The 24,109-nt window shown below is 58.3% G+C and overlaps 1 protein-coding gene across 1 annotated transcript in view; it reads right to left on the bottom strand.

Moving 5' to 3' along the window:
• Window positions 1-886: 886 nt before the first annotated feature.
• Window positions 887-24,109, bottom strand: part of LOC139266672 (inositol-trisphosphate 3-kinase B-like) — a 123,079-nt gene continuing 99,856 nt past the window's right edge. Inside the window, exons 5-7 of the mRNA XM_070884261.1 lie at window positions 5,054-5,155; window positions 4,069-4,140; window positions 887-1,422 (exon numbers count right to left, since the gene is read on the bottom strand). Coding sequence (XP_070740362.1) covers window positions 1,213-1,422; window positions 4,069-4,140; window positions 5,054-5,155 — 384 coding nt within the window. The 3' untranslated portion in view covers window positions 887-1,212. The remainder of the gene's footprint in view (window positions 1,423-4,068; window positions 4,141-5,053; window positions 5,156-24,109) is intronic.

Below are 24,109 nucleotides of genomic sequence, written 5' to 3'. Positions count from 1 at the left end.
GAGGGGAGAGAATGGAGGAGTGGGAGTGGGAGGGGGAGAATGGAGGGGGAGGGGGAGAATGGAGGGGGAGGGGAGAGAATGGAGGGGAAGGAGAGAAGAGGGGGAGAGGAGAGAAAGGAGGGGGAGGGGGAGAATCGAGGGGGAGTGGAGGGAGAGGAGGGGGAGGGAGGAGAATGGAGGGGAAGGGGAGAGGAGGGGGGAGGGGAGAGAATGGAGTGGGAGGAGAGAGAATGGAGGGGAAGGGGAGAGAGAGGGGGAGGGGACAGAATGGAGGGGAAGGGGAGAGAATGGAGGGGGGAGAATGGAGGGGAAGGGGAGAGAGAGGAGGGGGTGGAAAGAGAATGGAGGGGGAGGGGGGAGAATGGAGGGGGAGGGGAGAGAATGGAGGGGGGAGAATGGAGGGGAAGGGGAGAGAGAGGAGGGGGTGGAAAGAGAATGGAGGGGGAGGGGGGAGAATGGAGGGGGAGGGGAGAGAATGGAGTGGGAGGGGGAAGAATGGAGGGGGAGGGGAGAGAATGGAGGGGGAGGGGGGAGAATGGAGGGGGAGGGGGGAGAATGGAGGGGGAGGGGAGAGAGAGGAGGGGGTGGAAAGAGAATGGAGGGGGAGGGGAGAGAATGGAGTGGGAGGAGAGAGAATGGAGGGGGAGGGGAGAGAATGGAGGGGGAGGGGGAGAATCGAGGGGGAGTGGAGAGAGAGGAGGGGGAGGGAGGAGAATGGAGGGGAAGGGGAGAGGAGGGGGGAGGGGAGAGAATGGAGTGGGAGGAGAGAGAATGGAGGGGAAGGGGGGAGAATGGAGGGGGAGGGGGAGAATGGAGGGGGAGGGGAGAGAGAGGAGAGGGTGGAAAGAGAATGGAGGGGGAGGGGGAGAATGGAGGGGGAGGGGGGAAAATGGAGGGGGTGGAAAGAGAATGGAGGGGGAGGGGGAGAATGGAGGGGGAGGGGGGAGAATGGAGGGGGAGGGGGGAAGAATGGAGGGGGAGGGGAGAGAGAGAGGGAGGAGGGGTAAGAACGTCAATCCCATTGTTTTTGAGTCTTGGCCTCGGCAGTTTAACATCACGTCACAGCCCAGACTGATTCCCCTGTGCAGCCAGGCTGTGGGATTGGCCATCTTTCTCGGCGCGAGGGGCTGGGCATTTCTCGAAGGTTCTGTAGTGCAGCGTGCTGACGAACAAGGACCAGTCCAGTCATTGGTAGATGGCTGCGGCCCCAGCTCAGTTCTCCTCCTGCAGCATGTCCATCATGATGGAGATGAGGTGGTCCAGTCCCCAGAGATAGCCGTCCTCTCGGTTACTCTCCACCCATGCCCGCCTGTGGGTCAGGACCTGGCCTTCGGGCAGGGGCGTCGTTTTGCCAAAGTCGATCATCCACACCTTGGCCTGGTCCCGTTGGTCGTGCACAAACAGCAAGGAACTCCCGATCACCTGGGATAAGGCAGGAGAGCACCCATCAATACAGACAGACTCAGTCAACACATTCAGGAGAGACCAGCCTCTCTACAGCACCTCCATACCCTCGGGGAGTCTCAGAGCCCTTTACAGCCAATGGCCAACTTTTTTGAAGCGTAGTCACTGTTGTAATGTGGGAAACGCGGCAACCAATTTGCACACAGCAAGCTCCCACAAACAATAACGTGATAATGGTCATTTAATCTGGTTTTACTGGTGTTGGTTGAGGGATAAATATTGGCCCAGGACACCAGGGAGAACTCCCCTGCTCTACTTCGAAATAGGATCTTTTACGTCCACCTGAGAGAGCAGACGGGGGCCTCGGTTTAACGTCTCATCCGAAAGTCAGCACCTCCGACAGTGCAGCACTCCCTCAGCACTGCACTGGGAGTGTCAGCCTAGATTTTGGTGCTGGAGTCCCCGGAGAGGGACTATGATCCCACCACCTCCTGATCCAGAGGCGAGGAGTGCTGCCCACTGAGCCACGGGTGACTTCCAACCGGTATTTAATCTGAAGTAACCCAGGCTGGTGAAGGGGAATGTCTCGGGAATGCACCAAGCCTCCCTGGAGAATGGATCCCTGCGTTCCAGTGCCCGCACCCAAGTGGGCATCGACTGACTATTCAACTGTGGCAGGCGGCACGACTAAGCCCCCAATCCTGCCGCTGCCTAAGGTGAGCAAGCATTAGCTTTCCAGTGGGGAGTGCGGGGGAGGGGGGCTGTGGGTCACCAGAGCCCGGCCCCTCCCCAGCCCAGCGTATGGAGGGGTCACTGAACCAGAGCCCGGCCCCTCCCCAGCCCAGCGTGGGGGGGTGGGGTCACTGAACCAGAGGCGGGCCCCTCCCCAGCCCAGCGTGGAGTGGGGGGAGTCACTGAACCAGAGCCTGGCCCCTCCCCAGCCCAGCGTGGAGTGGGGGGAGTCACTGAACCAGAGCCTGGCCCCTCCCCAGCCCAGCGTGGAGTGGGGGGAGTCACTGAACCAGAGCCTGGCCCCTCCCCAGCCCAGCGTGGAGTGGGGGGAGTCACTGAACCAGAGCCCGGCCCCTCCCCAGCCCAGCGGTGAGGGGGGGGGGGTACTCTAACCCACGGGGCGAAGGGTGAGGGAGGCTAAGGCCTATTGCTCAGCACCAGCAGCACCGGGGAGCGGGACAGTGGCTCACCATTAAATTCCCCAGCGGCGAGGCACCCAGGTGGTGGGGGAGGGAGAGCGGACAAGCTGTAACCATGGGAATAGGGAAAGGAACAGATAAACAGAGACGGGAAGAGTTGCTGCCAAAAGCAAGCAAATAACAACACTTTAAATCAGTCTGTCTCACTCCCTAAATAAAGCTGACTGAGTCTCAGCACATTCTCCGATATTCCCTCTCCGTCCATAAATCTCAGCCACATTCCTCAGCAGGTCACATCCCGACATTTCCAGTGTCTCTATCAGCTGGCCGTGACACTGAGTGCAATTTATATCCTCAGTGAAAGCAGAGAGACTCTAACCCCACTCCCAATCTCCCAGAGGGATTCTAACCATGCCTGCTCACTGTGTGTGTGAATGTGTGGTGTCTGTGTGTGGTGTGTGTGAGTGTGTGTGAGTGTGTGAATATGTGTGTGAGTGTGTGTAAGTGTGTGGGTGTGAGTGTGTGAATATGTGCGTGAGTGTGTGTAAGTGTGTGTGTGTGTGTGAGAGTGAGTGTGTGAATGTGTGTGTGAGTGAGTGAGTGTGTGTGTGTGTGTGTGTGTATGAGCGTGTGTGTGAGTGCTTGTGTGTGTGTGTGCATGTGCGTGAGTGTGTGAATATGAGTGTGTGTGAGTGTGTGTGAGTAAGTGTATGAATGTGAGTGTGTGAGTGTGTGAGAGACTGTGACTGAGAGCGTGTGTGTGAGAGACAGTGAGTGTGTGACTGTGAGTGTGACTGAGAGTGTGTGTGTGTGAGAGACTGTGACTGAGAGCGTGTGAGTGTGTGACTGTAAGTGTGTGAGTGTGAGAGACTGTGTGTGTGTGACTGTGACTGAGAGTGTGTGTGTGAGAGACAGTGAGTGTGTGACTGTGACTGTGACTGAGAGTGTGTGTGTGAGAGACAGTGAGTGTGTGACTGTGAGTGTGACTGAGAGTGCGTGAGTGTGAGAGACTGTGTGTGTGTGACTGTGACTGAGAGTGTGTGTGTGAGAGACAGTGAGTGTGTGACTGTGACTGAGAGTGTGTGTGTGAGAGACAGTGAGTGTGTGACTGTGACTGAGAGTGTGTGTGTGAGAGACAGTGAGTGTGTGACTGTGAGTGTGACTGAGAGTGCGTGAGTGTGAGAGACTGTGTGTGTGTGACTGTGACTGAGAGTGTGTGTGTGAGAGACAGTGAGTGTGTGACTGTGAGTGTGACTGAGAGTGTGTGAGTGTGAGAGACTGTGACTGAGAGCGTGTGAGTGTGTGACTGTAAGTGTGTGACTGTGAGAGACTGCGTGTGTGAGACCAACAAGAGTCAGGACCTTCAGGAAGGGGGGAACGAGTTCCAAGTTCAGCTTAATACACGGTCCTTAGGGTGGGACTGGGATGCTGTGTGGGTCCTTAGTGTCTCCTTGGCAAAAAGCAATCCCTGCCAATAGTTTATCGATAACGGCATGGGAAAGTCCGCACTCACCTCATGCGTCCGGAAGAATGGAGACTTCTCCAGAGTGTCCTGAATCAGCTTCAAACGATCGAGATACTTGTTCTGGAACGGAAACACGACAGGGAATTACTGGAGACACGGCCCCGGGTGGGGGGGAATCTTCCTTACCCCTCCTCCCTCCCTTTCCCCCCCCTCAGGTTCCCACCCATTCACCCCTCCCGCATCTCCCCTCCTCCCCTCTCCCCCATTATCTTTACCCGGTCACCCATCTGTCTTATCCCCCTTACCTGTATCCCCTCACCCATCCCCACCTACCCCTCTCCCCCCTTCCCCTTCACCCTCACCCTCCCCACCTCCCTGTCCACACCTGCCCCTCACCATCCCCCATCAGCCTCTCCCCTACCCCTTCCCCCCTCGCCCTCACCCCCTTCCCACTCCCCCTCTCCCCCTCAGCCTCTCCACCTCCACTTCCCCCCTCACCCTCTACCACTCACTCTCCCCCTCCCCCATCCCCCTCACCCTCAGCCCCTTCCCCCCTACCTCTCTCCCCTCACCCCCTCCCCTTCACCTTCAGCCCCTTCTCCTATCCCCCTCCCTTTCCCCCCTCACCTTCCCTTTCCCCCTCACCCTCCCTTTCCCCCCTCACTCTCATCCTTACTCCCTCACCCCCTCCCTCTCCCTTTCCCCCTCGCTCTCCCTCTTCCCTCCTCGCCCTCTCCTCCTCTCCCCCTCACCCTCTCCCCCCACATCTTCCCCCTTTTCCCCTCACCTTCTCCCTTCACCCTCCCCCTCCCCCTCCCCCTCGGCAGAGTGTGTCCTCCCGGATTCCCGAGCTGCGACCCTCATGGGCAGATCCGTGAGCAGGCTGCACCATCCTGTGGGCCTGGCTCGGCTCGGCTCAGCTTGGCTCGCTCTCCCGTTTCTGGAGCCGAGAGAAGCAGCTCTCCCCTTCCCCTCACCTGTGCTCCTGCCCGTGCTCCAGCCCACCCCGGAGAAAGCGAAGCCCTCAACTCACCAGGATAACCTTGTTTCCCTTTGTGAACTCGCGGAACGCCACCACGATCTGCTCTTTGGTTTTCGTCTTCTTAAAGTCCCGGTTCACAGTCCCATCCTCGTTCTGTATCAACAATAAATAGGTCAGAGAGGCAGGTCATTCGCTCCATGGCTTCGCCGCCAACCTATCGCACCTGGGGTCTAGGTCCAGGCTCAGTCCAGGGTGATGGGCCGAAAGGCCCCGCTCGCCACACAGCGTCTGAGGATCGCTTCATTAAAATTCAACAGGCCGAAACTGCCCTTCCCTCAGCTCTCTACATGGCTACAGGCCGGCTGCTGTGGGACACAGACAAGGGGCACACTCTGCAATACTGGGCACAATTGTCAAGTTGGGTCTGTTGTCCCTTCTCTTATCAAGCACAGAAATATAACGCGAGAGGAGACGGTCCTTCACCCTGGTAGGTAAGAGCAGGGAACGGAGAGAGTGAGAATTATAGAAATATAGAAACATAGGAAATAGGTGCAGGAGTAGGCCATTCGGCCCTTCGAGCCTGCACCACCATTCAATAAGATCATGGCTGATCATGCAACTTCAGTACCCCATTCCTGCTTTCTCTCCCTACCCCTTGATCCCTTTAGCCATAAGGGCCACATCTAACTCCCTTTTGAATATATCTAACGAATTGGCCTCAACAACTTTCTGTGGTAGAGAATTCCACAGGTTCACAATTCTCTGAGTCCTAAATGGCTTACCCCTTATCCTTAGGCTGTGACCCCTGGTTCTGGACTTTCCCAACAACGGGAACATTCTTCCTGCATCTAACCTGTCCAATCCCGTCAGAATTTTATATGTTTCTATGAGATTTCCTCTCATTCTTCTAAATTCCAGTGAATATAAGCCCAGTTGATCCAGTCTTTCTTCATATGTCAGTCCTGCCATCCCGGGAATCAGTCTGGTGAACCTTCGCTGCACTCCCTCAATAGCAAGAATGTCCTTCCTCAGATAAGGAGACCAAAACTGCACACAATATTCAAGGTGTGGCCTCACCAAGGCCTTGTACAACTGCTGTAAGACCTCCATGCTCCTATATTCAAATCCGCTCGCTATGAAGGCCAACATACCATTTGCCTATTTCACCGCCTGCTGTACCTGCATGCCAACTTTATGACTGATGTACCATGACACCCAGGTCTCATTGTACCTCCCCTTTTACTAATCTATCACCATTCAGATAATATTCTGCCTCCCTGTTTTTGCCACCAAAGTGGATAACCTCACATTTATCCACATTATACTGCATCTGCCATGCATTTGCCCACTCACCTAACCTGTCCAAATCACCCTGCAGCCTCTTAGCATCCTCCTCACAGCTCACACCGCCACCCAGTTTAGTGTCATCTGCAAACTTGGAGATATTACTCTCAATTCCTTCAAATAAATCATTAATGTATATTGTAAATAGCTGGGGTCCCAGCACTGAACCTTGCGGTACCCCACTAGTCACTGCCTGCCATTCTGAAAAGGACCCGTTTATTCCGACTCTCTGCTTCTTGTCTGCCAACCAGTTCTCTATCCACGTCAATATATTACCCCCAATACATGTGCTTTAATTCTGCACATTAATCTGTTTTGTGGGACCTTGTCAAAAGCCTTTTGAAAGTCCAAATACACCACATCCACTGGTTCTCCCTTGTCCACTCTACTCGTTACATCCTCAAAAAATTCTAGAAGATTTGTCAAGCAGGATTTCCCTTTCATAAATCCATGCTGACTTGGATCGATCCTGCTTTCCAAATGCGCTGTTATTACGTCTTTAATAATTGGTTCCAACATTTTCCCCACTACCGATGTCAGGCTAAGTGGTCTATAATTACCTGTTTTCTCTCTCCATCCTTTTTTAAAAAGTGGGGTTACATTAGCTACCCTCCAATCCATAGGAACTGATCCAGAGTCTATAGAATGTTGGAAAATGACCACCAATGCATCCACTATTTCTAGGGCCACTTCCTTAAGTACTCTGGGATGCAGACTATCAAGCCTTGGGAATTTATCGTCCTTCAATCCCATCAATTTCTCTAACACAATTTCCTGACTAATAAGGATTTCCTTCAGTTCCTCCTTCTCGCTAAACCCTCGGTCCCCTAGTATTTCTGGAAGGTTATTTGTATCTTCCTCAGTGCAGACAGAACCAAAGTATTTGTTCAATTGATCTGCCATTTCTTTGTTCCCCATTATAAATTCACCTGATTCTGACTGCAAGGGACCTACATTTGTCTTCACTAATCGTTTTCTCTTCACATATCTATAGAAGCTTTTGCAGTCAGTTTTTATGTTTCCTGCAAGCTTACTCTTGTATTCTATTTTCCCCCTCCTAATTAAACCCTTTGTCCTCCTCTGTTGAATTCTAAATTTCTCCCAGTCCTCAGGTTTATTGCTTTTACTGGCCAATTTATATGCCACTTCCTTGGATTTAACACTATCCCTAATTTCCCTTGTTAGCCACAGTTGAGCCACCTTCCCCGATTTATTTTTACGACAGACATGGTTGTACAATTGTTGAAGTTCATCCATGTGATCTTTAAATGTCTGCCATTGCCTATCCACCATCAACCCTTTTAGTATCCTTTGCCAGTCTTTCATAGCCAATTCACGTCTCATACCATCGAAGTTACCTTTCCTTAAGTTCAGGACCCTAGTCGCTGAATTAACTGTGTTACTCTCCATCTTAATGGAGAATTCTACCATATTATGGTCACTCTTCCCCAAGGAGCCTCGCACAACAAGATTGCTAATTAATCCTCTCTCATTACACAAGACCCAGTCTAGGATGGCCTGCTCTCTAGTTGGTTCCTCGACATATTGGTCTAGAAAACCATCCCTTATACACTCCAGGAAATCCTCATCCACCGTATTGCTACCAGTTTGGTTAGCCCAATCAATATGTAGATTAAAGTCGCCCATGATAACTGCTGTACCTTTATTGCACGCATCCCTAATTTCCTGTTTGATGCCATCCCCAACCTCACTACCACTGTTTGGTGGTCTGTACACAACTCCCACTAGCGTTTTCTGCCCTTTGGTGTTCCGCAGCTCTACCCATACAGATTCCACATCATCCAATCTAATGTCCTTTCTTACTATTGTGTTAATCTCCTCTTTAACCAGCAATGCCACCCCACCTCCTTTTTCTTTCTGTCTATCCTTCCTGAATATTGAATACCCTGAATGTTGAGTTCCCATCCTTGGTCACCCTGGAGCCATGTCTCCGTAATCCCAATTACATCATATCCGTTACAGCTATCTGCGCAGTTAATTCGTTCACCTTATTACGAATATCACACTGTCTGCACCGCGGAAAAGGGAGATTCAACTGGAACAACGGTCGCTCACACACACTCACACTCACACACACACTCACACACACACTCACACACACACACACACACACACTCACACATATACACACACACACACACACTCACACACACGCTCACACTCACACTCACATACACAAACTCACACACACACACACACAAACACACACTCATCATCATCATCAGAATAGGCAGTCCCTCGAAATCCAGGAAGACTTGCTTCCACTCCAAAAGTGAGTTCTCAGGTGACTGAACAGTCCAATACGGGAATTACAGTCTCTGTCACAGGTGGGACAGACAGTGGTTGAAGGAAAGGGTGGGTGGGGAGTCTGGTTTGCCGCACGCTCCTTCCGCTGCCTGCGTTTGATTTCTGCATGTTCTCGGCGATGAGACCCGAGGTGCTCAGCGCTCTCCCAGAGCCTGTTCCCCCTCTTAGGGCGGTCTTTGGCCAGAGATTCCCAGGTGTCGGTGGGGATGTTGCACTTTATTAAGGAGGCTTTGGGGGTGTCCTTGAAATGTTTCCTCTGCTTACCTGGGGCTCACTTGCCGTGTAGGAGTTCCGAGTAGAGCGCTTGCTTTGGGAGTCTTGTGTCGGGCATGCAAACAATGTGGCCCGCCCAACGGAGCTGGTCGAGTGTGGCCAGTGCTTGATAGTACAAGGGAAGTTGAGTTGTGATAGATTAGCCATGATCTTACTGAATGGCAGAGCAGGCTCGAGTGGCCGAATGGTCTCTTCTCGCTCCTATTTCTTATGTTCTTGCATTGTAACACTATCAACATAGCCTCCTATTCCTTTCTCCCTCATGACAAGAGAAGCTGGGCTTGTTCTCCTTAGAGCAGAGAAGGTACGGGGGAGATTTGTTCGAGGCGTTCAAACTCATGAAGGATTTTGAAAGAGTAAATAAGGAGAAACTATTTCAACTCCCGCCCCCTGCCCCCTCAGTCACACAGATTCCATTCCCCAACACCCCCCGCCAGTCACACAGACTCCATTCCCCCCCCCCGCAAGTCACACAGACTCCATTCCCCAACGCCCCCCGCCAATCACACAGACTCCATTCCCCCCTACCCCCCCAGTCACACAGACTCCATTCCCCCCCACCCCCCCAGTCACACAGACTCCATTCCCCCCCCCGCAAGTCACACAGACTCCATTCCCCAACACCCCCCGCCAGTCACACAGACTCCATTCCCCCCCCCCGCAAGTCACACAGACTCCATTCCCCAACACCCCCCGCCAGTAACACAGACTCCATTCCCCCCCTCCGCCAGTCACACAGACTCCATTCCCCAACGCCCCCCGCCAATCACACAGACTCCATTCCCCCCCACCCCCCCAGTCACACAGACTCCATTCCCCCCCACCCCCCCAGTCACACAGACTCCATTCCCCCCCACCCCCCCAGTCACACAGACTCCATTCCCCCCCACCCCCCCAGTCACACAGACTCCATTCCCCCCCACCCCCCCAGTCACACAGACTCCATTCCCCCCCCCGCAAGTCACACAGACTCCATTCCCCAACACCCCCCGCCAATCACACAGACTCCATTCCCCCCCACCCCCCCAGTCACACAGACTCCATTCCCCAACGCCCCCCCAGTCACACAGACTCCATTCCCCAACGCCCCCCGCCAATCACACAGACTCCATTCCCCAACACCCCCCGCCAATCACACAGACTCCATTCCCCCCCCCCCAGTCACACAGACTCCATTCCCCCCCCCCCCAGTCACACAGACTCCATTCCCCCCCCCCCCAGTCACACAGACTCCATTCCCCCCCACCCACACAGACTCCATTCCCCCCCATCCCCCCAGTCACACAGACTCCATTCCCCCCCCCCCGCCAGTCACACAGACTCCAGTCCCCAACACCCCCCCCCAGTCACACAGACTCCATTCCCCCCCACCCACACAGACTCCATTCCCCCCCCCCCAGTCACACAGACTCCATTCCCCCCCACCCACACAGACTCCATTCCCCCCCATCCCCCCAGTCACACAGACTCCATTCCCCCCGCCCCCCCAGTCACACAGACTCCATTCCCCCCCCCCCCAGTCACACAGACTCCATTCCCCCCCACCCACACAGATTCCATTCCCCAACATCCCCCCAGTCACACAGACTCCATTCCCCCCCATCCCCCCAGTCACACAGACTCCATTCCCCAACACCCCCCGCCAATCACACAGACTCCATTCCCCAACACCCCCCGCCAATCACACAGACTCCATTCCCCAACACCCCCCCCAGTCACACAGACTCCATTCCCACCGCCTCCCCAGTCACACAGACTCCATTCCCCCCACCCCCCCAATCACACAGACTCCATTCCCCAACACCCCCCCAGTCACACAGACTCCATTCCCCCCACCCCCCCCAGTCACACAGACTCCATTCCCCAACACCCCCCCCCAGTCACACAGACTCCATTCCCCCCCACCCCCCCAGTCACACAGACTCCATTCCCCCCACCCCCCCCAGTCACACAGACTCCATTCCCCAACACCCCCCCCCCAGTCACACAGACTCCATTCCCCCCCACCCCCCCCAGTCACACAGACTCCATTCCCCCCACCCCCCCCCAGTCACACAGACTCCATTCCCCAACACCCCCCGCCAATCACACAGACTCCATTCCCCAACACCACCCCCCAGTCACACAGACTCCATTCCCCCCCACCCCCCCCAGTCACACAGACTCCATTCCCCCCCCCCCCCCCCAGTCACACAGACTCCATTCCCCAACACCCCCCCCCAGTCACACAGACTCCATTCCCCCCGCCCCGCCAGTCACACAGACTCCATTCCCCCCCCCCAGTCACACAGACTCCATTCCCCAACACCCCCCCCAATCACACAGACTCCATTCCCCCCATCCCCCCAATCACACAGACTCCATTCCCCAACACCCCCCCAATCACACAGACTCCATTCCCCCCACCCCCCCAATCACACAGACTCCATTCCCCCCCCCCCAGTCACACAGACTCCATTCCCCCCCATCCCCCAGTCACACAGACTCCATTCCCCCCCCCAGTCACACAGACTCCATCCCCCCCCCCCAGTCACACACACTCCATTCCCCCCGCCCCCCCAGTCACACAGACTCCATTCCGCCCCAACCCCCCAGTCACACAGACTCCATTCCCCCCGCTCCCCCAGTCACACAGACTCCATTCCCCCCCAACCCCCCAGTCACACAGACTCCATTCCCCCCGCTCCCCCAGTCACACAGACTCCATTCCCCCCGCCCCCCCAGTCACACAGACTCCATTCCCCCCGCCCCCCCAGTCATACAGACTCCATTGCCCCCCGCTCCCCCAGTCAAACAGGCTCCATTCCCCCCCCCCCAGTCACACAGACTCCATTCCCCAACACCCCCCCCAATCACACAGACTCCATTCCCCCCATCCCCCCAATCACACAGACTCCATTCCCCAACACCCCCCCAATCACACAGACTCCATTCCCCCCACCCCCCCAATCACACAGACTCCATTCCCCCCCCCCCCAGTCACACAGACTCCATTCCCCCCCATCCCCCAGTCACACAGACTCCATTCCCCCCCCCAGTCACACAGACTCCATCCCCCCCCCCCAGTCACACACACTCCATTCCCCCCGCCCCCCCAGTCACACAGACTCCATTCCGCCCCAACCCCCCAGTCACACAGACTCCATTCCCCCCGCTCCCCCAGTCACACAGACTCCATTCCCCCCCAACCCCCCAGTCACACAGACTCCATTCCCCCCGCTCCCCCAGTCACACAGACTCCATTCCCCCCGCCCCCCCAGTCACACAGACTCCATTCCCCCCGCCCCCCCAGTCATACAGACTCCATTCCCCCCCGCTCCCCCAGTCAAACAGGCTCCATTCCCCCCCCCCCAGTCACACAGACTCCATTCCCCCCCAACCCCCCAGTCACACAGACTCCATTCCCCCCGCCCCCCCAGTCACACAGACTCCATTCCCTCCCCCCGAGTCACACAGACTCCATTCCCCCCCCCCCCCGAGTCACACAGACTCCATTCCCCCCCCCCCCCAGTCACACAGACTCCATTCCCTCCCCCCGAGTCACACAGACACCATTCCCCCCCCCCCCCAGGTCACACAGACTCCATTCTCCCCGCCCCCCCCAGTCACACAGACTCCATTCTCCCCACCCCCCCAGTCACACAGACTCCATTCCCCCCCTCCGCAGTCACACACACTCCATTCCCCCCACCCCCAGTCACACAGACTCCATTCCCCCCCCCCGCAGTCACACACACTCCATTCCCCCCCCCCCCCAGTCACACAGACTCCATTCTCCCCGCCCCCCCCAGTCACACAGACTCCATTCCCCCCCCCCCCCGCAGTCACACACACTCCATTCCCCCCCCCCCAGTCACACAGACTCCATTCCCCCCCCCCCGCAGTCACACACACTCCATTCCCCCCCCCCCAGTCACACAGACTCCATTCCCCCCCCCCGCAGTCACACACACTCCATTCCCCCCCCCCCCCGCAGTGACACACACTCCATTCCCCCCCCCCCCCGCAGTCACACACACTCCATTCCCCCCCCCCACCAGTCACACAGACTCCATTCCCCCCCCCCGCAGTCACACACACTCCATTCCCCCCCCCCCCCAGTCACACACACTCCATTCCCCCCACCGTCCCAGTCACACAGACACCATTCCCCCCGCCCCCCCAGTCACACAGACTCCATTCCCCTACACCCCCTCCCAGTCACACAGACTCCATTCCCCCCCCCCCAGTCACACAGACTCCATTCCCCTACACCCCCTCCCAGTCACACAGACTCCATTCCCCCCCCCCCCCAGTCACACAGACTCCATTCCCCAACACCCCCTCCCAGTCACACAGACTCCATTCCCCCCCACGCAGTCACACAGACTCCATTCCCCCCACGCAGTCACACAGACTCCATTCCCCAACACCCCCCCCAGTCACACAGACTCCATTCCCTCCCCCCCAGTCACACAGACTCCATTCCCCCCGCTCCCCCAGTCACACAGACTCCAATCCACCCCCCCCCCCCAGTCACACAGACTCCATTCCCCCCGCTCCCCCAGTCACACAGACTCCAATCCACCCCCCCCCCAGTCACACAGACTCATTCTCTGCCCCCCCCCTCCCCGCCCAGTCACACAGACTCCATTCCCTCTCCCCCAGTCACACAGACTCATTCTCTGCCCCCCCCCATCCCCCTCAGTCACACAGACTCATTCTCTGCCCCCCCCCCTCCCCGCCCAGTCACACAGACTCCATTCCCCCCCCCCAGTCACACAGACTCATTCTCTGCCCCCCCTCACCGCCCAGTCACACAGACTCCATTCCCTCCACCCCAGTCACACAGACTCATTCTCTGCACCCCCCATCTCCCCCCAGTCACACAGACTCCATTCCCCCCCCAGTCACACAGACTCCATTCCCCCTCCCCCTGTCACACAGGCTCATTCTCTGCCCCCCCCTCCCCCCCAGTCACACAGACTCCATTCCGCCCCCCCAGTCACACAGACTCCATTCCCCCCCACCCAGTCACACAGACTCCATTCCCCCCCCCAGTCACACAGACTCCATTCCCCCCCCCAGTCACACAGACTCCATTCCCGCCCCCCCAGTCACACAGACTCCATTCCCCCCCCCAGTCAAACAGACTCCATTCCCCACCACAGTCACACAGACTCCATTCCCCACCACAGTCACACAGACTCCATTCCCCCGCGCCCCCAGTCACACAGACTCCATTCCCCCCCCCCCCCAGTCACACAGACTCCATTCCCCCCCCCAGTCACACAGACTCCATTCCCCCCCCCCCCCCAGTCACACAGACTCCATTCCGCCCCCCCAGTCACACAGACTCCATTCCCCACCCCCAGTCACACAGACTCCATTCCGCCCCCCCAGTCACACAGACTCCATTCCCCCCCCCCAGTCACACAGACTCCATTCCACCCCCCCCCCCAGTCACACAGACTCCATTCCCCCCCCCCCAGTCACACAGACTCCATTCCCCACCCCCCCAGTCACACAGACTCCATTCCCCCCCCCCCCAGTCACACAGACTCCATTCCCCCCCCCCAGTCACACAGACTCCATTCCCCCCCCCAGTCACACAGACTCCATTCCCCCCCCCCCAGTCACACAGACTCCATTACCCCCCCCAGTCACACAGACTCCATTCCCCCCCCCCCAGTCACACAGACTCCATTCCCCCCCCCAGTCACACAGACTCCATTCCCCCCCCCCAGTCACACAGACTCCATTCCCCCCCCCCAGTCACACAGACTCCATTCCCCCCCCCCAGTCACACAGACTCCATTCCCCCCCCCAGTCACACAGACTCCATTCCGCCTCCCCAGTCACACAGACTCTATTCCCCCCCCCTTCCAGTCACACAGACTCTATTCCCCCCCCTTTCCAGTCATACAGACTCCATTCCCCCCTCCCCCAGTCACACAGACTCCATTCCCTCCACCCCAGTCACACAGACTCATTCTCTGCCCCCCCTCCCCGCCCAGTCACACAGACTCCATTCCCTCCCCCCCAGTCACACAGACTCCATTCCCCCCCCAGTCTCACAGACTCCATTACCCCCCCCAGTCACACAGACTCCATTCCCCCCCCCCAGTCACACAGACTCCATTCCCCCCCCAGTCTCACAGACTCCATTCCCCCCCCAGTCACACAGACTCATTCTCTGCACTCCCCATCTCCCCCCAGTCACACAGACTCCATCCCCCACCCCCCCAGTCACACAGACTCCATTCCCCCTCCAGTCACACAGACTCCATTCCCCCCCCAGTCACACAGACTCCATTCCCCCTCCGCCTGTCACACAGGCTCATTCCCTGCCCCCCCCCTCCCCCCCAGTCACACAGACTCCATTCCGCCCCCCCAGTCACACAGACTCCATTCCCCCCCCCCAGTCACACAGACTCCATTCCCCCCCCCCAGTCACACAGACTCCATTCCCCCCCCCAGTCACACAGACTCCATTCCCCCCTCCAGTCACACAGACTCCATTCCCCCCCCCCAGTCACACAGACTCCATTCCCCCCCCCAGTCACACAGACTCCATTCCCCCCCCCAGTCACACAGACTCCATTACCCCCCCAGTCACACAGACTCCATTCCCCGCCCCCAGTCACACAGACTCCATTCCCCCCCCCAGTCACACAGACTCCATTCCCCCCCCCAGTCACACAGACTCCATTCCCCCCCCCAGTCACACAGACTCCATTCCCCCCCCCCCCCAGTCACACAGACTCCATTCCGCCCCCCAGTCACACAGACTCCATTCCCCCCCCCCAGTCACACAGACACCATTCCCCCCCCCCCAGTCACACAGACTCCATTCCCCCCCCCCAGTCACACAGACTCCATTCCGCCCCCCCAGTCACACAGACACCATTCCCCCCCCCCCCAGTCACACAGACTCCATTCCCCCCCCCCCAGTCACACAGACTCCATTCCGCCCCCCCCCAGTCACACAGACTCTATTCCCCCCCCCCCCAGTCACACAGACTCCATTCCCCCCCCCCAGTCACACAGATTCCATTCCGCCCCCCCAGTCACACAGACTCCATTCCCCCCCCAGTCTCACAGACTCCATTACCCCCCCCAGTCACACAGACTCCATTCCCCCCCCCCCCAGTCACACAGACTCCATTCCCCCCCCAATCTCACAGACTCCATTACCCCCCCCAGTCACACAGACTCCATTCCCCCCCCCCCCAGTCACACAGACTCCATTCCCCCCCCAGTCTCACAGACTCCATTCCCTCCACCCCAGTCACACAGACTCATTCTCTGCCCCCCCTCCCCGCCCAGTCACACAGACTCCATTCCCTCCCCCCCAGTCACACAGACTCCATTCCCCCCCCAGTCTCACAGACTCCATTACCCCCCCCAGTCACACAGACTCCATTCCCCCCCCCCAGTCACACAGACTCCATTCCCCCCCCAGTCTCACAGACTCCATTCCCCCCCCCCAGTCACACAGACTCCATTCCCCCCCCCCAGTCACACAGACTCCATTCCCCCCCCAGTCTCACAGACTCCATTCCCCCCCCCCCAGTCACACAGACTCCATTCCCCCCCCAGTCTCACAGACTCCATTCCCCCCCGCCAGTCACACAGACTCATTCTCTGCACTCCCCATCTCCCCCCAGTCACACAGACTCCATCCCCCACCCCCCCAGTCACACAGACTCCATTCCCCCCCCCAGTCACACAGACTCCATTCCCCCTCCCCCTGTCACACAGGCTCATTCCCTGCCCCCCCCTCCCCCCCAGTCACACAGACTCCATTCCGCCCCCCCAGTCACACAGACTCCATTCCCCCCCCCCAGTCACACAGACTCCATTCCCCCCCCCAGTCACACAGACTCCATTCCCCCCCCCCCAGTCACACAGACTCCATTCCCCCCCCCAGTCACACAGACTCCATTCCCCCCCCCAGTCACACAGACTCCATTCCCCCCCCCCCAGTCACACAGACTCCATTCCCCCCCACCAGTCACACAGACTCCATTCCCCCCCCCAGTCACACAGACTCCATTCCCGCCCCCCCAGTCACACAGACTCCATTACCCCCCCAGTCACACAGACTCCATTCCCCCCCCCCCAGTCACACAGACTCCATTCCCCCCCCCAGTCACACAGACTCCATTCCCCCCCCCAGTCACACAGACTCCATTACCCCCCCAGTCACACAGACTCCATTCCCCCCCCCCAGTCACACAGACTCCATTCCCCCCCCCAGTCACACAGACTCCATCCCCCCCCCCCCAGTCACACAGACTCCATTCCGCCCCCCCAGTCACACAGACTCCATTCCCCCCCCCCCAGTCACACAGACTCCATTCCCCCCCCCAGTCACACAGACTCCATTCCCCCCCCCCCCAGTCACACAGTCTCCATCCCGCCCCCCCAGTCACACAGACTCCATTCCCCCCCCGCAGTCACACAGACTCCATTCCCCCCCCAGTCACACAGACTCCATTCCGCCCCCCCAGTCACAGACTCCATTCTCCCCACCCCCCCCCAGTCACACAGACTCCATTCCCCCCCTCCGCAGTCACACACACTCCATTCCCCCCCCCCCCCAGTCACACAGACTCCATTCCCCCCCCCCGCAGTCACACACACTCCATTCCCCCCCCCCAGTCACACAGACTCCATTCTCCCCGCCCCCCCCAGTCACACAGACTCCATTCCCCCCCCCCCGCAGTCACACACACTCCATTCCCCCCCCCCCCAGTCACACAGACTCCATTCCCCCCCCCCGCAGTCACACACACTCCATTCCGCCCCCCCCCAGTCACACAGACTCCATTCCCCCCCCCCGCAGTCACACACACTCCATTCCCCCCCCCGTCCCAGTCACACACACGCCATTCCCCCCCCCCGGTCACACTGACTCCATTCCCCAACACCCCCTCCCAGTCACACAGACTCCATTCCCCCCGCCCCCCCAGTCACACAGACTCCATTCCCCTACACCCCCTCCCAGTCACACAGACTCCATTCCCCCCCCCCCCAGTCACACAGACTCCATTCCCCAACACCCCCTCCCAGTCACACAGACTCCATTCCCCCCCACGCAGTCACACAGACTCCATTCCCCCCCACGCAGTCACACAGACTCCATTCCCCAACACCCCCCCCAGTCACACAGACTCCATTCCCTCCCCCCCAGTCACACAGACTCCATTCCCCCCGCTCCCCCAGTCACACAGACTCCAATCCACCCCCCCCCAGTCACACAGACTCCATTCCCCCCGCTCCCCCAGTCACACAGACTCCAATCCACCCCCCCCCAGTCACACAGACTCATTCTCTGCCCCCCCCCTCCCCGCCCAGTCACACAGACTCCATTCCCTCTCCCCCAGTCACACAGACTCATTCTCTGCCCCCCCCCATCCCCCTCAGTCACACAGACTCATTCTCTGCCCCCCCCCTCCCCGCCCAGTCACACAGACTCCATTCCCCCCCCCCCCAGTCACACAGACTCATTCTCTGCCCCCCCCTCACCGCCCAGTCACACAGACTCCATTCCCTCCACCCCAGTCACACAGACTCATTCTCTGCACCCCCCATCTCCCCCCAGTCACACAGACTCCATTCCCCCCCCAGTCACACAGACTCAATTCCCCCTCCCCCTGTCACACAGGCTCATTCTCTGCCCCCCCCCTCCCCCCCAGTCACACAGACTCCATTCCGCCCCCCAGTCACACAGACTCCATTCCCCCCCCCCAGTCACACAGACTCCATTCCCCCCCCCAGTCACACAGACTCCATTCCCTCCCCCAGTCACACAGACTCCATTCCCGCCCCCCCAGTCACACAGACTCCATTCCCCCCCCCAGTCACACAGACTCCATTCCCCACCACAGTCACACAGACTCCATTCCCCACCACAGTCACACAGACTCCATTCCCCCGCGCCCCCAGTCACACAGACTCCATTCCCCCCCACCCCAGTCACACAGACTCCATTCCCCCCCCAGTCACACAGACTCCATTCCCCCCCCCCCAGTCACACAGACTCCATTCCGCCCCCCCAGTCACACAGACTCCATTCCCCCCCCCCAGTCACACAGACTCCATTCCGCCCCCCCAGTCACACAGACTCCATTCCCCCCCCCAGTCACACAGACTCCATTCCACCCCCCCCCCCAGTCACACAGACTCCATTCCCCCCCCCAGTCACACAGACTCCATTCCACCCCCCCCCCCAGTCACACAGACTCCATTCCCCCCCCCCAGTCACACAGACTCCATTCCGCCCCCCCAGTCACACAGACACCATTCCCCCCCCCCAGTCACACAGACTCCATTCCCCCCCCCCCCCAGTCACACAGACTCCATTCCCCCCCCCCCCAGTCACACAGACTCCATTCCCCCCCCCAGTCACACAGACTCCATTCCGCCCCCCCAGTCACACAGACTCCATTCCCCCCCCCCCAGTCACACAGACTCCATTCCCCCCCCCCAGTCACACAGACTCCATTACCCCCCCCAGTCACACAGACTCCATTCCCCCCCCCCAGTCACACAGACTCCATTCCCCACCCCCCCAGTCACACAGACTCCATTCCCCCCCCCCCAGTCACACAGACTCCATTCCCCCCCCCCAGTCACACAGACTCCATTCCCCCCCCCAGTCACACAGACTCCATTCCCCCCCCCCCAGTCACACAGACTCCATTACCCCCCCCAGTCACACAGACTCCATTCCCCCCCCCCAGTCACACAGACTCCATTCCCCCCCCCAGTCACACAGACTCCATTCCCCCCCCCCAGTCACACAGACTCCATTCCCCCCCCCAGTCACACAGACTCCATTCCGCCTCCCCAGTCACACAGACTCTATTCCCCCCCCCTTCCAGTCACACAGACTCTATTCCCCCCCCTTTCCAGTCACACAGACTCCATTCCCCCCTCCCCCAGTCACACAGACTCCATTCCCTCCACCCCAGTCACACAGACTCATTCTCTGCCCCCCCTCCCCGCCCAGTCACACAGACTCCATTCCCTCCCCCCCAGTCACACAGACTCCATTCCCCCCCCAGTCTCACAGACTCCATTACCCCCCCCAGTCACACAGACTCCATTCCCCCCCCCCCAGTCACACAGACACCATTCCCCCCCCCCAGTCACACAGACTCCATTCCCCCCCCAGTCTCACAGACTCCATTCCCCCCCCAGTCACACAGACTCATTCTCTGCACTCCCCATCTCCCCCCAGTCACACAGACTCCATCCCCCACCCCCCCAGTCACACAGACTCCATTCCCCCCCCAGTCACACAGACTCCATTCCCCCCCCAGTCACACAGACTCCATTCCCCCTCCCCCTGTCACACAGGCTCATTCCCTGCCCCCCCCTCCCCCCCAGTCACACAGACTCCATTCCGCCCCCCCAGTCACACAGACTCCATTCCCCCCCCCCAGTCACACAGACTCCATTCCCCCCCCCAGTCACACAGACTCCATTCCCCCCCCCCCAGTCACACAGACTCCATTCCCCCCCCCCAGTCACACAGACTCCATTCCCCCCCCCCCAGTCACACAGACTCCATTCCCCCCCCCAGTCACACAGACTCCATTACCCCCCCAGTCACACAGACTCCATTCCCCCCCCCCAGTCACACAGACTCCATTCCCCCCCCCAGTCACACAGACTCCATTCCCCCCCCCAGTCACACAGACTCCATTCCCCCCCCCCCAGTCACACAGACTCCATTCCGCCCCCCCAGTCACACAGACTCCATTCCCCCCCCCCCAGTCACACAGACTCCATTCCCCCCCCCCAGTCACACAGACTCCATTCCGCCCCCCCAGTCACACAGACACCATTCCCCCCCCCCCAGTCACACAGACTCCATTCCCCCCCCCCCCAGTCACACAGACTCCATTCCGCCCCCCCCCAGTCACACAGACTCTATTCCCCCCCCCCCAGTCACACAGACTCCATTCCCCCCCCCCAGTCACACAGATTCCATTCCGCCCCCCCAGTCACACAGACTCCATTCCCCCCCCAGTCACACAGACTCCATTCCCCCCCCAGTCTCACAGACTCCATTACCCCCCCCAGTCACACAGACTCCATTCCCCCCCCCCCCAGTAACACAGACTCCATTCCCCCCCCAATCTCACAGACTCCATTACCCCCCCCCAGTCATACAGACTCCATTCCCCCCCCAGTCTCACAGACTCCATTCCCTCCACCCCAGTCACACAGACTCATTCTCTGCCCCCCCTCCCCGCCCAGTCACACAGACTCCATTCCCTCCCCCCCAGTCACACAGACTCCATTCCCCCCCCAGTCTCACAGACTCCATTACCCCCCCCAGTCACACAGACTCCATTCCCCCCCCCCAGTCACACAGACTCCATTCCCCCCCCAGTCTCACAGACTCCATTCCCCCCCGCCAGTCACACAGACTCATTCTCTGCACTCCCCATCTCCCCCCAGTCACACAGACTCCATCCCCCACCCCCCCAGTCACACAGACTCCATTCCCCCCCCAGTCACACAGACTCCATTCCCCCTCCCCCTGTCACACAGGCTCATTCCCTGCCCCCCCCTCCCCCCCAGTCACACAGACTCCATTCCGCCCCCCCAGTCACACAGACTCCATTCCCCCCCCCCCCAGTCACACAGACTCCATTCCCCCCCCCCCAGTCACACAGACTCCATTCCCCCCCCCAGTCACACAGACTCCATTCCCCCCCCCCCAGTCACACAGACTCCATTACCCCCCCAGTCACACAGACTCCATTCCGCCCCCCTCCCAGTCACACAGACTCCATTCCCCCCACCCCCAGTCACACAGACTCCATTCCCCCCCCCCCCCAGTCACACAGACTCCATTTCGCCCCCCCCCAGTCACACAGACTCCATTCCCCCCCCCCAGTCACACAGATTCCATTCCGCCCCCCCAGTCACACAGACTCCATTCCCCCCCCCCCAGTCACACAGACTCCATTCCCCCCCCCAGTCACACAGACTCCATTCCGCCCCCCCAGTCACACAGACTCCATTCCCCCCCCCCAGTCACACAGACTCCATTCCCCCCCCCAGTCACACAGACTCCATTCCGCCCCCCCAGTCACACAGACACCATTCCCCCCCCCCCAGTCACACAGACTCCATTCCCCCCCCCCCAGTCACACAGACTCCATTCCGCCCCCCCCCCCAGTCACACAGACTCTATTCCCCCCCCCTCCAGTCACACAGACTCCATTCCCCCCCCCCAGTCACACAGATTCCATTCCGCCCCCCCAGTCACACAGACTCCATTCCCCCCCCCCCAGTCACACAGACTCCATTCCCCCCCCAGTCACACAGACTCCATTCCGCCCCCCCCAGTCACACAGACACCATTCCCCCCCCCCCCCCAGTCACACAGACTCCATTCCCTCCCCCCCAGTCACACAGACTCCATTCCGCCCCCCTCCCAGTCACACAGACTCCATTCCCTCCCCCTCAGTCACACAGACTCATTCTCTGCCCCCCACCCCTCCCCGCCCAGTCACACAGACTCCATCCCCCCCCGCTCCAAGCTCTGGAATTCCCTCCCTAAACTTTCCCGCCTCTCGCTCTCCTTTCAGATGCTCCTTAAAACCTACCTGGTCACCTAATATCTTATGTGGCTCGATGTCAAGTTTTGTTCAATAATGTAGTACCCTTGTTTAAGAAGGGAGAAAGGGATAGGTTGAGTAATTACAGGCCTGTCAGCCTAACCTCAGTGTTAGGAAAATTATTGGAAAAAATCCTGAAAGACTGGATAAAACTGCATTTGGAAAGGCAAGGATTAATTAGGGACAGACAGCGCGGATTTGTTAAGGGAAGATCGTGTTTGACTAACCTGATTGAATTTTTTGAGGAGGTAACCAAGAGGGTCGATGAGGGTAGTGCGTATGATGTAGTATATATGGACTTTAGCAAGGCTTTTGATAAGGTCCCACATGGTAGACTGGTCATGAAGGTTAAAGCCCATGGGATACAGGGCAAAGTGGCAAGTTGGATCCAAAATTGGCTTGGAGGTAGGAAGCAAAGGGTAATGATTGATGGATGTTTTTGTGACTGGAAGGATGTTTCCAGTGGGGTCCCGCAGGGCTCAGTACTGGGTCCCTTGCTTTTTGTGGTATATATCAACGATTTAGATTTGAATATAGGGAGTAGGATTAAGAAGTTTGCAGATGACACTAAAATTGGCTGTGGTTGATAATGAAGAGGAAAGTCATGGGCTGCAGGAGGATATCAATCTACTGGTCAGGTGGGCAGAACAGTGGCAAATGGAATTTAATTCAGAGAAGTGTGAGGTGATGCACTTTGGGAGGGCTAATAAGGAAAGGGTATACACATTCGGCAGGCCACTTAGTAGTGTAGATGAACAAAGGGACCTTGGAGTGCTTGTCCACAGATCCCTGAAAGTAGCAGGTCAGGTGGATAAGGTGGTTAAGAAGGCATACGGAATGCTTGCCTTTATTGGCCGAGGCATAGAATATAAGAGCAGGGAGGTTATGCTTAAATTGTATAATACTTTGCTTAGGCCACAGCTGGAGTACTGCGTGCAGTTCTGGTCGCCGTATTATAGGCAGGACGTGATTGCACTAGAGAGAGTGTAGAGGAGATTTACTAGGATGCTGCCTCTATTGGAGAATCTTAGTAATGAGGACAGATTGGATAGACTGGGTTTATTCTCATTGGAACAGAGGAGGTTGAGAGGAGACCTCATTGAGGTGTACAAAATATTGAGAGGCCTGGACATAGTGGAATGAAAGGGCCTATTTCCATTGGTGGAGGGGGCATAGTTTTAAGGTGGTTGGTGGAAGGTTTAGAGGGGATTTGAGGGGAGGTTTATTTACGCAGAGGGTTGTGGGGATCTGGAACTCGTTGCCTGGAAGAGTGGTGGATGCAGAAACCCTCACCACTTTTAAGAGATGGTTGGATGGGCACTTAAAGTGCAGTAACCTGCAGGGTTACGGACCTAGAGCCGGTAACTGGGATTAGACTGGATGACCATTTGTTGGACGGCGCAGATATAATGGTAAGTACTGCAAGGAATAGAATACGGCCAGGGTGATCTCCTGGACTAGTTTCGATCACCTGGATGGGTCGGAGAGGAATTTTCCCATATTTTGTCTCCCTAAATTGGCCTGGGTTTTTATC

Source organism: Pristiophorus japonicus, chromosome 7, assembly GCF_044704955.1.
Source record: "Pristiophorus japonicus isolate sPriJap1 chromosome 7, sPriJap1.hap1, whole genome shotgun sequence".
In the NCBI taxonomy this organism is placed as follows: Eukaryota; Metazoa; Chordata; class Chondrichthyes; family Pristiophoridae; genus Pristiophorus; species Pristiophorus japonicus.
This window is presented reverse-complemented; position numbering and strand designations above follow the sequence as displayed.